The 16,097-nt window shown below is 49.1% G+C and overlaps 1 protein-coding gene and 1 long non-coding RNA gene across 4 annotated transcripts in view; one reads left to right on the forward strand and one right to left on the reverse strand.

The window, feature by feature from the left end:
- The window catches only part of TRIM62 (tripartite motif containing 62), a 37,847-nt gene extending 34,220 nt beyond the window's left edge, over positions 1–3,627 (forward strand). For 2 of the 3 annotated variants that reach the window (XM_005202933.5, XM_025001537.2), the window contains one exon: positions 1,117–3,627. In XM_005202933.5, coding sequence (XP_005202990.1) covers positions 1,117–1,667 — 551 coding nt within the window. In that variant the 3' untranslated portion in view covers positions 1,668–3,627. The remainder of the gene's footprint in view (positions 1–1,116) is intronic. The other variant, NM_001205835.1, reaches the window with a different exon arrangement.
- Positions 2,991–13,578, reverse strand: LOC112443186 (uncharacterized). Its single transcript, XR_003031507.2, has 3 exons — positions 12,789–13,578; positions 3,863–3,912; positions 2,991–3,078 (listed from the first exon to the last, which is right to left on the reverse strand). It is a non-coding gene; the product is annotated as an uncharacterized lncRNA (long non-coding RNA).
- Between the last annotated feature and the right edge of the window lie 2,519 nt (positions 13,579–16,097).

A 16,097-nucleotide genomic window follows, 5' to 3' on the forward strand; every position in this document is an offset into this window, starting at 1 on the left:
CTCAGTTTCCCCATCTGTCAAATGGGAGAACTGGCCTAGAATCAGTGGTTTTCAACTTTTTCAGACCCATCATATACATTTTTTTTTAGCATTTGGGTTTATTTTTTTTTTCATCATATACTTTTCATAACAAGTAATTTGTAATGACTCAAAATTAGTGTGACCTTCTCACAATTTCAAGTATATATGTACCTATATATATGTATATATTCGGAAAAAATAGAAGGAAAGTATTTATAATAAAATACTGTATATGTCAATATGTAGATGCTCACTCACAACCACCCCCAGAAAACATAATGAATGAGTCAGGTGCTCACACCATACATAGGTAAAACATCATTCTGCCTCAAATGCAGTCTGAAATAGGTAGGTTATCTTGGTCAATGGTGTTCTTCTTAGAGATGTACTTTCAAAAAAAAGCAAACAATTCTTAGTGAAGTTCCAGACAAAACAAATTCAGTGTTCCCCCAGTTTATAGGGTAGTTGCATTTCAAAATATTCAGTATATATTAAAACTGTACAAAAATTATTTCATATTTATGTATAAAATTGAGTTAAACTGTAGTTCTGGGTCATTGTAAAGATTTTTTCCATCCACATGAATATCTGGGGGAGCATCTGAAACTTATTGGTGGGGGGTATGGGACCACCCTGCACATTTCATTCAGGGCATTTAGCATCCCTGGATCCTACCTATGGAGACAACTCAAACACCCCCACAAGTTTCCAGATTACCCCATAGAGTGATTATCCAGCACCTGAAGAATCTTTAAACTCCCTCCCAGCTCTGAAATCTTCCAGTTCTGGACCTCATTCAGGTTTACTCAGCAAATTTTTGCAGAGTACCCACTGTGAGCCTTGCCCCCCAGGAAATCATCAGTGAACAAGCCACCATAGCTCTTGTCCCCTACCACCGAGTTTCAATCCAAAAAGCTCTTAACTGTCACCGTCCCATTTTACAAAGGAAGAAGCTGAGGCCCAGAGAGGGCAGGCTTGTATTCAGCATCACACAGCCTCCTGGGGGCCAGCCAGAACCTGGCCTCAGGGAAGCACCATAGAGTGGGTCCACAGCCTTCTCTCCACTCATCTTCTCTTCCTCCCCCATCCCCGCAGTGCCAGCCGCCCTGACCCTGGACCCGGGCACCGCCCACCAGCGCCTGATTCTGTCCGACGACTGCACCATCGTGGCCTATGGCAACCTCCACCCACAGCCGCTGCAGGACTCGCCTAAGCGCTTTGACGTGGAGGTGTCGGTGCTGGGTTCGGAGGCCTTCAGTAGCGGCGTCCACTACTGGGAGGTGGTGGTGGCGGAGAAGACCCAGTGGGTGATCGGGCTGGCGCACGAGGCCGCGAGCCGCAAGGGCAGCATCCAGATCCAGCCCAGCCGCGGCTTCTATTGCATCGTCATGCACGACGGCAACCAGTACAGCGCCTGCACGGAGCCCTGGACGCGGCTCAACGTCCGCGACAAGCTCGACAAGGTGGGCGTCTTCCTGGACTACGACCAAGGCCTGCTCATCTTCTACAACGCCGACGACATGTCTTGGCTCTACACCTTCCGCGAGAAGTTTCCGGGCAAGCTCTGCTCCTACTTCAGCCCCGGGCAGAGCCACGCCAATGGCAAAAATGTGCAGCCACTGCGGATCAACACCGTCCGCATTTAGTGCAGTGGAGGGCGACCATGGGCGCCTGGGCTTGGCCACCAGCAAGAGCCTTGCCCCCACAGACGGGAGGCCTGGACTCCAACCCAGCGAGGCCACCCCTGAGATCTCAGGCCTGTTGTTTACCCTTCAGCCTCATTTCCCCATCTGTGCAATGGAGGTCGTGCTCCGTGACTCGGGAAATGTCTTCCAGCACTGATGTTCTGTAGCTCTGACCTTGATGGGGATGCAGTTGTGGTCCAAGAACCAGACCTGGCTTCTCCTCATGGCAGCCCCTGCCTAACCCCTCATCCTCCTCTCGGGCAGGTGACTGCATCCCTGTCTCCTTCCTGCCCACATGCCCTGACCTCAGGATGTGTCAGAGTGTTGCGAGCAGTTGGCAACTGCAAAGAGAACCCTCTTATTCTCCCAGGCCTGAGACTTGCCCCTGACCAAGCTAGTGATGGGCTGTTTTGTCCTTGATCACAGCCCATGGTGGACACAGGTGGTAGCTAGCCCCTAAGTCGCCTGAGAACCACCCTCTCCTTCCACCCCTGTACCACAGGTTTTATAGTTCCTGATTTTCCCATTTATCTGTGGGTAAAAGTGATATTGGGCTTCCCTGGTGGCTCAGTGGTAAAGAATCCACCTGCAATGCAGGAGATGTGGGTTTGATCCCTGGGTTGGGAAGATTCCCTTGGAGAAGGAAATGGCAACCCACTCCAGTATTCTTGCCTGGAGAGTCCTATGAACAGAGGAGCCTGGTGGGCTGTAGTCGCAAAAGAGTCAGACATGACTTAGCGACTAAACAGCAACAGCAACAATACAAATGAGGCTGTGGCCTATGGAAGGCACCCAGTAGTTGAGCCCACGTGTTTCAGCCAGTAAGCCCACAGGCCTTAGGGCAACAGGATGGCACACCCCAAGGCTCATGTAGGACAAGCACCACTGGATGGTGGAGGTCCCCAGCAGCTCTGAACAAAGGTCCAGCCGGGCCTCTTGACTTGGTAAGGGTGTAGCAAGGCTGGGGAGAGCTGTTGTTTAGGCCTGAGCACTGGGGTGGGCTGTCGGTTAGGCCCCCCATCAATCTTGGCATCTGTCTCAGCTGGGATACCATTGCGGAAAACATGAGCTGCTTTAGCTTTTTTTAATTAGACAAGGATTTATTACCAGGTCCCTAGTGGCTTTGCAAAATCACTGCAAGGGCTAGAGGAGCCGACTCTGCTGAATTTCCAGGAACAGCTCCCAGCCGCCAAATTCATCACGTCTGCTATGACCAGGAACGCTGCTCCCATCGGCAGGCAGCCACTGCATCAGAAGCTGCTGGCTGCAGAACTGTGCAGTCTCTGCTACTGTCCATGCCAGTAAATGATGTCCTGAGGCCTGCCTCCCTCCAGGCAATTCGGTTTCCAGATCCAGATCTCTACAAGGGATTCTGTTTGGGGAAACATAAATCAGATCCAGAACCTTGGCTGCAAGGGAGTCTGGGAAATGTACTTTTCTTCTTTCCAGCCTCATCCATACAAAAGGCACAATAGAAGAAAGTGAGAATGGGTCTTGAACAAGCTCACTTTCAGTTTTTGCCTTTGGAATCCACTTCTAGGCCTTGGCTTTGAGGCAGCAGAGCCTCTAGGTGTCCTGCTCCAAGGCTGTGTCCCTGTCCAGGACAGGCACCCCTAGAGTGAGCCTGCAGAACCAAGCTGAAAGCCTCCCACCCTAGGCTTTCCATTCCAGTTCTGGGGCCTAGATTCTGAACTTGGGGTCTTTGGTCATACCCATCTCAAAGGAACCAGACTAGCTGAACCTGGGGAGCTCCCACCTCACAACTGCTGCCCATGGGGACCTCCCTTGGGCAGGAGGAATCCTCAGTCTCACCCCACCCATTCAGCTACCAGAATCTGGGCCACCCCCAGCAGTATTTTTATCTTAAATGTTACCCATTTTGTGAGTTATGATGAATTTGTATTAAATTAAAGTTACAGGCTGTGAGTGGTCAGTGCCATTCATTTTGACACACACAGAGGCCCACCCATCCTGGCCCAGGCAGCATACATAAATCGACATGGCTAATCCACAAAGCAACCCGGCTGAGTAGCAACATACCCATTTTACAGAGGGGGAAAATGAGGTTCATAGAGAGGATGTGACTTGCCTACAGTCCTATGTCCCACACTAAGCGAGTTCAGAATTGAGCCCAAGGCACTCTCATCACAACTTACCAGTCAAGGAAGACTGTCAGTCTTGGCCTGGAGGAAGGCATGGTGGTAGCCTTGGAAGCAGAGAGGAGCTCATGAGACAGTGGCAAGAGACTGGGCCCTAGAACCCCAGAGACCTAGGCTTAAATCCAGGCTCTGTCACTGTGTGCCTCTAGAAAAATGAATTAACTTCTCTGGACTTCAGTTTTCTCACATGGAAAATGGGGATAATCACACCAATCTCACATGATTTGTTACAAGCTGCAAAGTGCAGTGCATTTAGGGAGGACCTGCCTGTCACTAAGCTGCCTCCCATAATCCGTGCCTAGAACTGGGTGGGTTTTCTCAACCTCTGGGCTGGCTCTGCTCTTAAGGAGTCTATCTTCTTTCTTGTGCTTTGTGAGGGGGTGTGGGACCACCCAGGCCAGGCAGTTCCCCAGGTTCGCTATGTCAAAGGAGTCCATCCCACCTCCACCTGGCCAGGAGTCACAGCCCTGCATGTGGGCACACAGGTGTGTACACTAAGGAGAAAGGCCACTGGGACCCCCTGGAGTTGTGCAGTGCAGTGCAGCAGCCTTGGAAGCAGGACTCCTGGGCCTAGTCTTGCTTCTGTGCTGACTTGTTTTGTACCCTGAGGGTCCCTTCCTCCATCGCCTCACCTACAGAATGGGGGAGGTTAGACCGGGTGCTCTGTAAGGCGCCAGGTGGATCTTCACCTATACCTGGAGGCGGGGAGGAAAGAGAGAGGGAACTACCCAAGTCACTACTTGTTTGCGGTTCTTGGAAGATGGACATGAATGAGGAGGAGGAGGGGCTGTTGGCAAGGGCGGAGGGAACGGTGTCTGGATGGCTGATAGCGCCCCAGTTTGCAGAGAAGCTGTAGGGAGTGGGCCTGGGACCAGAGAACCCCATCACCCCCTCACCCCATGCTCTCAGATCCCTGTGACTCCTCCCAAGCCCACTCCTCTATTTTGCTCAGGGCATCTGTCCCCTGGAGGAGTACCCTGTCCATGGTCCTTCCTTCCCCTCCCCCCACTCAGGCTCAGCACCTGGTCCCAGAAAGGCTGCTTGCTGCCCCATCTTCACCCCTGGTTTCCAAGTGTCTGGGAGTGTAGGGATCTAATCTGAACACCCAACTGGGGACTCTGGGAAATCAGGGGACCTCCAAGAGGTATGAAGTGTCTGGAGACTTCCTGAATGAAAGAATCTGCGGTTGCCAGTATAACACCAGGAACCCACTTAATACAGGTAAGTGAAGAGGGCAGACAAAAGCAGTCCAGCCTTGGGGTGGAAGCAGGGATCAGCAAGGATCTTCCCCAGGGCAGGAAAGAATTGATAGAATGACAAAAAACCCCATTCACAACCATGTTCATGGCCAGCAAGCGAAGCAGTGGGACTTCCTGCACCTTATCTAACATCAAAATAAGTCCATGAAATCAGTATCATTATCTCAGTATTTGAGCAGGGAAACACTACTTCCCAGGGGACCCACAGCTGGTACTCAGTAAAGCTGGAAATCAGACTCAGGCCTGTCCAAAGCTAAAGCCCAACTCTTCACTGGCCTCCCTGGAAATGCTTCTCAACTTTGAGAACAGCTTCAGTGACAGGCAGCACCCACCAGAACTGTGATCCCCCTGGGATTCAAGGAGGGAACTTAACCCAGACTCCACACCATTGAATTATGCAACTGTGAGTTAAGTTTCACCTATAGACTCCACCTCATGTGCCTCCCAGATCAGAGGTGGACTCGTGAAGGCACTGTGACCCGGAGCGGGTCTCTCTCCCTTTCTGGACCTCTGTTTCCCCATTTCTATCAAGGAGGTTCAGATTCTAGCTAACTGATTGCCAAGGCAGTGGTTCTGATGGCCCAGGATCCTGTAAGTCTTATGTTGGTCCCAGGGCTTGGCCCGCTCAGCACCTAACAAGGCCATTAGCTCTGGGTCTTTCTCTCTGGGGTGGCAGCAGGAATAGAAAACAACAGAGATAAGGTCTCCTAGCAGCACAGTCTCAGCTCAGGGCTCTGGGGATGGGCCTCCCCTCCTGCCGGAGAGGCCATCCCAGGAGGCTGACTGCTCACACCTGGGCAGCATTCCTGGCTTCATCCCCTCCTGTCTGAGTCTTGGCTCTATTCACTCTCCCCAGATGCTCCACCAGAATGTAAGTTGCAAAGGACCCTGTCACAGGCTTAAATACAAACGGAAAGGCATGGGATGAGGTTGGGGGAGGGGCAGTGTGCTGACCGAGGTGCTGAATCTTCATTCCCACCAGGGAATGGTAATTTCTCCTTAGTCTGGGACATCTGCAATTCTAGCCAGTGTCTCTGGGGAAGAAGGAGTGCTGGGAAGCAGAGGAGAAATGAGAAGGAAAGGGAATGACAGAGGGAGGGAGGGAAGGAGAAGGAGAGAAAGAGAGAGAAAAGGAGAGACGCATTTAGGAGGCGTAACCTCTAAAAAATAGAAAGAGATGGGGACTTTTATTTTGAAATATGCTCATTTTCCTTTGTTTTTCTTTTCTATCGGGTTTAAATTATGTGGATTTTTGTTTACCCTAGATAGAGTATAGAACAGTCTTCCATCTTCTTTCAAAATGTTGACAGTTCTATCATATTTCTGACTGTTACAAAATGCTCCCTATTCACCCTAGGAATTCAGTGAAGTAGGGGAAGAGTGGCCACTTTGGACCCGAGGACCAGGGGGCTTGCTACTCTGATGTCGTGTCAAGGGAGGGCCTTTCAGGAAGCTAGAGCCAGAGGCACAAAGCCTCGGCCCTGGTGAGCTCCCCAAAACCATGGGCTGCAAGATGATCAAGTCTGAATGCTCAAGGCACCTAAGGGCTCCTCCAGCCCAATCTGGAGGCCCAGAGAGGGTTGGTTTCTAGTTCAAGGTCATATAGCACATGACAGAGCCAAGCCAGGGAACCCAGGTGAGGAAGAGGAATAAGCAGAGTCAGGAAGTCCTCTCTGGGTGGAGATAGCCCAGTTGAGCATGCTAGTCAGGATCATAGACTCCAGGATGGCTGCTAAGAGACCATGGCCTCAACTCCATCATTTCACAGGTAAGAATACTGAGACCCCGACGGGAAGTCCATGAGGCAGAGCAGGCCCAGACCCAGGTCTCCAGACTCACAGCCATCAGTTTCTCATGCAACCTTTAATCTCCCCCCTGTGGATTCTGATGCCTCCTCCTACCCCATGGGAACTTGGAGTCAGAGCCAAAGGAGAAGGGGAGTGGCCAGGGTCCCTGCAGCTCCAGGCACTAAGAGCTGGTTACCTTTCTCCATCCTCCTCCCGGAAGAGAACAGAGAATTGGCCTGGACCCCAATGGCCCCTCCTCCAGGGCAGAGTCAGTCGGTGCCTACCCACACCTGGTACCTCCCTTACTGGCAACAGAGTCCAGAGCTAGTAACAGCCACAGCAGGGACAAAGCCACCTGGGCAGCTGCTGGAGCCACTGGGAGTCACAGGTAAGAGAGGGCACTGTGGGTGATGGCCCAAGAAGGTCCCCTGATTCCACAGGGATTTGGGATTTTTTTTCCCTAAAGAATGGGCTTTTGCCCCTTCTCTCCCTGTAGGCTGAGCCCCTGGGCCTGCTTCCTGTGCTCACTGCAAACCCCAGGTGAAGCCCCTCGATGACTAAGCTGCCAGATCTACAAATCAGGAATGGGGTCCCAGGCTCAGCAGCTCTTCTCCTGCCCCTGGGAGGAAGGAGAAGCAGATAAGGGCCCCAGGAAGTCCCAGGAAAAAACAGAGACCAGCTGGAGGTGTGTGCTTCTCACAGGTGTGGGCTGTGCGCCGAGATCTAGACAAACCTGCTAAGTCTGGAGTGGACCCCCACTCAGTCTCACTGACTCACCAGTGACCCTGGACAACTCCCGGCATAGCCACCTTACTGATGTCCATTTCTTGTTGGTTCAATGGAAAAGATGGGTGGCCCTGGGCTAGGGGACAAGTTTAGAACCTCCAGTTCTAAGGTTCTAGCTTGAGGCAGCCTCATGGAATTTGTCCAACAGTCTCCATCCACCCACTCCACCTTCCCTCTTCTTTGGGGGTCTCCCTCTATCACACTTCTGGAATGCCCTCCTCCACCCCTTTCATTCCTCCATCAATACTTACCCTCCTGCGTTCCTTAGAGTAACTGACTTGTGGTTTTCGATGCCTCCTTCCCCAACCCATGCACATGTATAAAGAAACCTCTTTTAAAGAACAGCTAGTGGTCAGATTTCAGACACCATACCAAGCAGGTGGGAGAAAGATAATAGTGGGACTAGGAAGGCAGAAGAGACCTCCATATAGGCAGCAATACAGCAGCAGTTACTGTGTGGACACAGATCTGGCCAGAAACAACCATGGCTCTCATGTACTGAACCGATCCAAGTCCTACTCTTGACCCAGCCTTCAGCCCTCACTCCCCCTCGCCAGCCACCAACAGGCTAATGGTGACACAATACTGCCTTTCTGGTTTGAGGATCTCCTGGTGGAGGAAAAAAATGATGATGTGTATAAGATTAGCATCAGAGAACTCAGAATATTAAAATCAGGACTTCCCTTGTGATTCAGTGGCTAAGACTCTGTGTTCAAATGTAGGAGGCCTGGGTTCAATCCCTGATCAGGGAACTGGATCCCAGATGTTGCAATTAAAGATCCCGAATGCTGCAATGAAGATCGAAGATTCCAAGAGCTACAACTAAAACCCAGGGCACCCAAATAAATAAATAAATATTTTTTAAAAAAGAACATTGGGATCTCAAGTGGAGAGTGTGGAGCAGATCTCGGTCCTTAACACTTCCACTTGTGTAATACCCGTCTACCTCCTAGAATATCCTTGCCCTCCTTTTTCTTCCTGTTGAAATCTTACTCATCCTTCACGTCCCATTCAAGGTGAAGCTGTCCTGGTCATTCAGGTCCAGTGGAACCCAATGCTCTGCACCCTTGAAGCACTTTGGGTCTCCCACTACTACTAGATCATGAGCATCGTGAAGCAGGGATCATGTTCCCTGGGGTCATGGGTACAGAGAGGGTCACAGAAAATGTTTGCTGGGGAATTCCCTGCTGGTCCAGGGGTTAAGACTTTGCCTTCCAATGCAGCGGGTGTAGGTTCAATTCCTGCTCTGGGAGCTAAGATCCCATATGCCTCGAGGCCAGAAAATGAAACAACATAAAACAGAAGCAATATTGTGAGAAGTTCAGTAAAAAGACTTTAAAAGTGATCCACATCCAAAAAAAGAACTTATGAAAAAAAGAAAGAAAGAAAGAAAGAAAATCTTTGCTGGCTGGAGCTGGTTAGTGTCCAAGCTGGAACCGTGGTTCGTGTGTCCAAGTTGGGAGGGAGCGCAGAGACCAGGAATGGCTCCTCCCTAAAGATGCCCAGGAGAGAGCACCAACACACCCCCGGCCAGGCTCTGCGCAGAGAGACCAGGAAGAGCTGGCAAAGACTAGGAACATTGCTTGATTGTTTTTTTTTTCTGCCCATTATAAAATTTCTGCTTTTTGCAAAAAGATTACTATAGACATAAACCTATAAAACAGAAAGTCCCCTCCTTCTGCTCCCAGGAGTCAACACCTGTTTACAGTTTGTTGCAGGCCCTTCCAGCCATTCTTGTTTATACATAAACAAAGATAGCCTTTTCCTTTATAAAAATATGTTCGTTTTTAATTTCCTACGAGTTCTATGCGTGTGCGCATCGTGTCCGACTCTTTGCGACCCTGAGTTCTGTAAATTCCTACAATTTCCTGGTCAAAAGGTTTCCTCATTTTATTCTATTTTTAAATTTTACCTATTTATTTATCTCTGGCTGTGCTGGGTCTTCATTGCTGTGCTCGGGCTTTCTCTAGTTGCGACCAGGGCTGCTCCCTAGTTGCACCAGCTTCTCATCGTGGTGAATTTTCTTGTGGCGCACAGACTTAGTTGCCCTGAAGCCATGTGGGATCTCCCCGGCGCAGGGATCAAACCCAGGGCCCCTGCATTGGCAGGCAGACTGTTCACCGCTGGACCATGAGGGAAGTTCCTTGCTCATTTTAAATGTCTTGCTTTCCTAAGTAAACTTTTTTTCTTATAACATGTTCATTGTAAAAAAATTGTGACATACAGTCAAGACACACAGAGTACATATTTCCCATCAGCCACTGTTCAGAGATAACCACTGCTTGTGTCTAGGTGATTAGGTTTACAGGTTTTTCTCCATGTGAGTACATATGCTTGTTTACAAAAATTGGAACACACTCTCCTGTTGTTCGCTAGTTTATTTTTTTTCTCCACTTAATAATAGATTGTGTGCATTTTCCCGTATTGATGAATAGTCTTCTACAGCATCAATTTAATACAATAAGGTTGCTTGACCTTGAGGTCCCCCTAGTAGCCTGTTTTTCCTGACTCCCTTTCTGAGTACGGAGCCTGCTGCAACAGTGAGCCAGAGCCTGTTGCACCAGGGTTTAACCTTGGCCTGCTCCCTGCTTTCAGGAAGGGAAGGCCCTGGAAGGCCTTGAACCCTGCCACCTCCGCCCCTCCTGGGATAAGGTTCCAACACCCCACGGATGGGCCCAGGGCCCCCCTGCAACTTCTCCACCGCCGCCCACCGGTGCAGTAAGTAGACACCTGCCGCTTTCCCCTGCTGCTCTCTTAGACCCTGGGCTCCTTGAGTCCTGGAGCGGGGGGGGACTTGGGCGATCTTGACCTTGAAGTGGAGTAGGGAGGCTGGAATCAAGTGGAAAGGGAGGGGCGGAGTGCCACTTGCCCTTGTACTTCAGCCAGCTCTTCAGCCAGCCATTTCCTCATGTTGCTGGGACTGGGGGAGTAACAGGGGCAGCTGGGGGTGGGGGGAGGTTGGGGGAAGGAGCTGAGCCACTTGAAAGTTTTCTGGTTCCCAAAGTAAACACCCAGCTTCCCAGCCCAAGCCCATGCTCTGCCCCAGGAATTTACCAGCCAAATAGTAAGGAATTAAGTGTGATCCTGGACCAGACTCTTATCCACTCTTTGGGCCGGGGGGCAGTGGTTGGGGGGCCTCAGTCTCCCCTCCAATGTACGTGGTTCTTAAGGCAAATTCCCTGCTCTGGAATTCTGTAACCCAATTCAAACCCATGTTTTCCCAAATGCTCTCTTTTCTCTCCAAGCCCCTGAAGACCTTATGATTGGTTAAATCTAATTGTGCACCAGGGCTTGTTTGAGGGATCATTAACATAATGTGTATGATTAGCTGTCAACTTGTTTAATCCTCACAACAAGCCTAAGAGGAGGTACCCACTTTTATCCCCATTTCACAGATGAGAACACTAAGCCCAAAGAGTTAAAATGATTTTCCACATTAAATGGTAAAGCTCAGATATGAACCCAGGGCTGTGGGACCCCCAAACCCACGTTCCTTATTATCATCCCATCCACATACCACTGTGCTGTATGTGCTGAGATCATTCTTCCCTTGCTACAGTTGAGGAAACTGAGACCAGAGAGGGGAGGTGGATTCCTCAAGGTCATACAGCATGTTCATGGCAGAGCTAGGTGAAGCCAGGCTTTCTGCCTCCCAGCCCACCCTCACCTCCTGTGCTGCCCTGGATAGCTTTCAAAGAGGGAAGCTGCTGAGCTAGAAACAGTCCTTGGACTGGAGTCAAATGCCCAGAACTGATTGGGGCAGTCAGGTAGAAAAGGTTATGTTTGTTCAGCCCAGCTTGGTTCTACCCTCCTCTGGCTCAGTTCCGGGAAGTGTTGACTTTGGGCAGGTCCCAAAGGAGAAAAGGTGACATTACTTGTGGGTGGGGGAGGGCTGGGCCTGAGGAGCCCCTTCCCCACTCTCCTCTTAGCCCCACTGTGCTCTCCACTCCTCACTCTGCCATTCAACCTCTTACCTGACAAACCCTTATTGAGCAGCTACTATGTGCTAGCACTGAGATGAGCAAGGACAGGTTTATCTCAGGTCTCCATCAAAGAGGCGACAGTGACCAGACAGTCACAGCACACGTGCAGAGGGCTGGGCTTGGACAGAGAAGAGAAAATCAGAGGGGCCACTGGAGGAGGTACCATGGAAGTTGAGACCTGCAGCATGAGTGAGAGTTGGGGACAGGGTTCCAGGCAACGGGAACAGCATGTGCCAGGGATAGGAGGCCAGAAATGAGATCATGTGGTTAGAGCATTGAATGTGAGCCAAAGAGGCAGCCTCTGCATCTCAGCTTCTTCATCTGGTAAATGGAGACAGCAGCTTGCTAGTGGGCTAAGACACGGTATGTAAAGCGCCTTGGGTTATAGCATCACTGCTCTCCCTTTTAGGCCACAAACATGTGCCTAGCAGCAAGTGCCAAACACTGGGGGAAATGAACCATTGCCTGCTTGTCCAAGGTCACTCAGTCTTTGCCTCCAAGCCTGTGACTGCTCTGTACCAGTCTTCCTTCAGACTTGCAGCCCCAATATGGGGCCCCAGCTACTGAGGCCCAGGGAACAGCCCGCCCTTGGGGAGCACTCCACTACCCCTGCCCTGATGCCTCTGTCCCTTCGTCCCCAGACGTGGGTGGCCTACCGGCTGCAGTGATCATCATCCCAACCCTGCTCTCCTCGTCGTCTCTCCTGATCATCAGCTTCATCTTATGGAAAACTTGCCGCCGGTTGTCCCGGGTCACCCAGCCCCGCCTGCCATCCACATGAGGGGCCCAGGTAAGCCACTTAAGCACCTTCAGCCCGGGGGGGGGGGGGGGCGGGGAGGTTCTAGATCAGTTTTATTCTTTGTCTCTCATAAGAGAAGAAATTCTCCTTATTGTCTTGCGGCAACAAGGGATGATGTACTGAGTTGGATAAAGCCTCACAGAGGCCACAGCCACATGTGTGGCCTCACAGTCTCCTGTACCTCTGTCCAGGTGCTGCTGGATGTAATCATCAACTCCGCAGGTCAAGGAAGCCCATTCAGCAGCCCCCGTAACTGTGGCTCTGGGTGACTATGAGACCAACGCTGCCCTTACCACACTGCCCCCTTACCTTCCAGGGATGCTCCCTGCCTGGTGGGGCCTCCACAGGGAACCTGACCAAGGAGCAGGAAGTCCTCCTCCGGGGACTGAATGAGAATGCTCCGAGTTTCACCCCAGCTGTGGCATGGCTTAGCACAGTATCCAAGGCTTGCAGTCCTTCAACCTTTCCACTTCTCATATCTCTAAACACTAGCACTGCCAGTGCTTTCCTGAGGTCATGGTGTTTCAGCTTTTTCTATGGTTCTTAGAGGAGAACATAGCCCTTTAGCCCCTGGCAGGCAAGGCTTGGATGGCACAGAAATTTCCAGGAGACTCCTCGTCTACCACCTGAGACCTGGGATTCAGAGGAGCAACAAAGTGAGGAAATTGGGTCTCACACAGCTTAATACAAAAGCCCAGAATTCTCACCACTGCCCTAAGATGTCAGGATGTCTGCTCTGATTGTCTGCCAGCCACAGGTTCACGGCATTTTACATTCATCCAGTGGTACCCAGGTGTGTAACATGTGCCGGGCACGCCAGGTGCTGGATTTATAACGACAAATGAGACCCAGACTAGAATCTAGTGGCTGTTACAGAGCAGTGATAACAGGGTGTGAGAAGTGCTTGGATAGAGTACAGGAGTCTAGCAGGGCGTAAAGAAGAGATCAACTACAAGCTAGAGGAGGAGGGTTGGGGAAAGTTTCCAAGAAGTGGCATCTAAACTGGGACCTGCAGGATGATGGGAAGTTGCCAGAAGGAAGGTGGGAGAGGATAGTAGAGGCAGAGAGAAAAGAAAGTACAGTGTAAGGTGATGGCACACTATGGCCCACTTTTTAGTTTTATAAATACAGTTTTTCTGAGACATAGTCACATCCATTCATTTATGTATTGTCTCTGCTTTTGCTTTACACAGCAGAGTGGCATAGTTGTCACAGAGACTCTGGCTCACAAAGCTTAAAACATTTATTATCTTGTCCTTGAAAGAAAAATATTGCTGGCTCCTAGAAGTTAGAGAGCTTATACTGCCCCTTAGGAACACAGTGGCTGTAGGGTTGAGGGTGAGAACTCTACAATAAGCATCTCACAGCGAGTGCCTCTCCTCTTAGTCATTGTGGATTGATCCAGAAGTAGACACACCTGATTTAAACTGACCTAATCAAATTCTCTCTTCCCAGGAATCTGAATTGTGGAATGTGACACCCAGAAATGGAGCTGAGTTATATTAATGCCTGGGAACCTCTGCTGCTGAGGCCCCTGGAGCTACCCTGCTCCTTTCAAAGACCCATTCATCAATAATCCTTTTGATTCTGAAAGTCCTTGCAATCAATTCCCCAAACTTTTAATTTTCATTTCTTTCAGAATCAGTTTGTTACTTTTAAAGAAAAAACTTTGAAATTAACAGTGAAGACAGATGAAGCTGGTGGGGTATACAGTCAGCATGGTCCAGTGTATGTATAATAGGACCCACATATGTAATTTTGCATTTTCTAGTAGCCACATTTTAAAAATTGAAGTTAATGAAATTAATATTAACAATGTTTCATTTCACCCAATATAGATAAGTATTATATTTCAGTATCTAGTCAAAATGTTTAAATTGCTAATGAGATGTTTTACATTCTTCTCTTTGAACCATGTCTTTGAAATGTGGGGTGTATTTTACACATATAGCATATCTCAAATAAGACTGGCCACACTTTGAGTGCTCCATAGCCACATGAGGCTGGTCGCTTGCATAATGGATAGCACAGATTAAGATATTCAAGGTGATGAAGGATCTGCTAAGAAGTCCTGGCCTCATTCTAAAGAGATTCATCCCCAGAAGAGATTCAAATCTAGAAGTAACATGATAAAATATATATATAACTTTAGGAAGATCACTCTGACTTCCACTTATAGAATGGACAGGAAAGGAACTGAAGCTTGAGTTAGGGAGATCAGTTAGGAGGAGCTGAAGAGAGAATGAGAGGTAAAGATGTTGATGATAGACTTTGGTGGCAGCAGCTGAAATATTAAGATGCAGTCCTTCCCATCACTCCATCTCACATATCTTCCCCTATTCTCTCTGGCAACCAAAGAGGCAAATCTATGATCTTTAAGGCATAGTCCCTGGCAGTTATGCCCACAAAGCGGTCCACAATAGGAGATCAATCAACAGATGTGTCTTTCCTCCCTCAATGAAATGTCCTCTGAATGCTCCTGCCCGCACCTAACTGCTGATACTGAAATTTGAAAGACAGGAATATTGGCCCAATCTATGGTAAACTGGAGATCCTGTCCTAGGAATTTTCCAGCAACTCTAAGAAGAGCTTTCTGCTGCATGGGTGAAGGTGGAAAGTTATATTTAACCAGAGTTGTGGTTTTGCTTAGAGAGTATACATACAACAAATTAAAAAGAGGCAAGGAAGTAGTGGGTGAATACAAGGGAATGATAATAAAAATAACTATGGAATTTAAGCCAGCATGGGAATATTTAAGAGATATTCATAAAAATTCCAGTTCTCCAACCCCACCCCCTGCTTCTGGACCCTGGGAAGAAATGCACTTTTCTGTCCATTTGAGGCTAGGTGTGGCCATGTGACTAGTTCTGGCCAATTAGATTACAGACTCTAGATGGAGCATTTAATTGCCAAGACCCTCCAGTTTCTCTTTTCCCTCTCATATACTGACCAATGTTATTTGAAATGGTGGCTTTTCCATCAGCCTGGGTTTCTCACTATGAAAAGCAGAGTCCTCTGTTTGTTGACCGACAATGTTCAAGTTGTGTGAGCAGGAAATAAATCTTTCTTCACTATATTAAAGCTTAAAATGCAAGCCTTAAATATAAACCTGAAATATTGGGATTGTTTTTTACTACAGCACCACATAGCCTAGCCTGACTGATATAACCAGAAGAGAGGACATTAATAGGGAGGGAGAAAATGAAAAATGTAAGATTAATAGATTTCAGTTCCTGGCACTGAAGATTGATGAAGTCCCAATAGGAGAGAGAATAACTGGAGAGACACTTGGTATTATTAGAGCGGTAAATTCATGGCAAGGTCTAGGACAAGATCTCTGAAGCAAGAATCTGAGAGAACAATGTCAGGAGGATCATCTCTGTGTGTATTGAAATTGTCAAAGATTAAGACAGAAATAATGTCGAAGAGGGTTAACAGGCAGAAGCCAAAATTCTTATTGTTTCTCTTCCCACAAGGAAGACATGAATGCCATGAAGGTAAGACTTCTGTGCTCACATTTATGTCCCCAGTGCCTGGGACGGCACCTGCCACAGGGAAGACACTTAATATACACTTGCTGAATGCATGAGCAGAAGAAGGGGAGGATAGTACACCATA

This window comes from Bos taurus, chromosome 2, assembly GCF_002263795.3.
Source record: "Bos taurus isolate L1 Dominette 01449 registration number 42190680 breed Hereford chromosome 2, ARS-UCD2.0, whole genome shotgun sequence".
NCBI classification, from domain to species: domain Eukaryota; kingdom Metazoa; phylum Chordata; class Mammalia; order Artiodactyla; family Bovidae; genus Bos; species Bos taurus.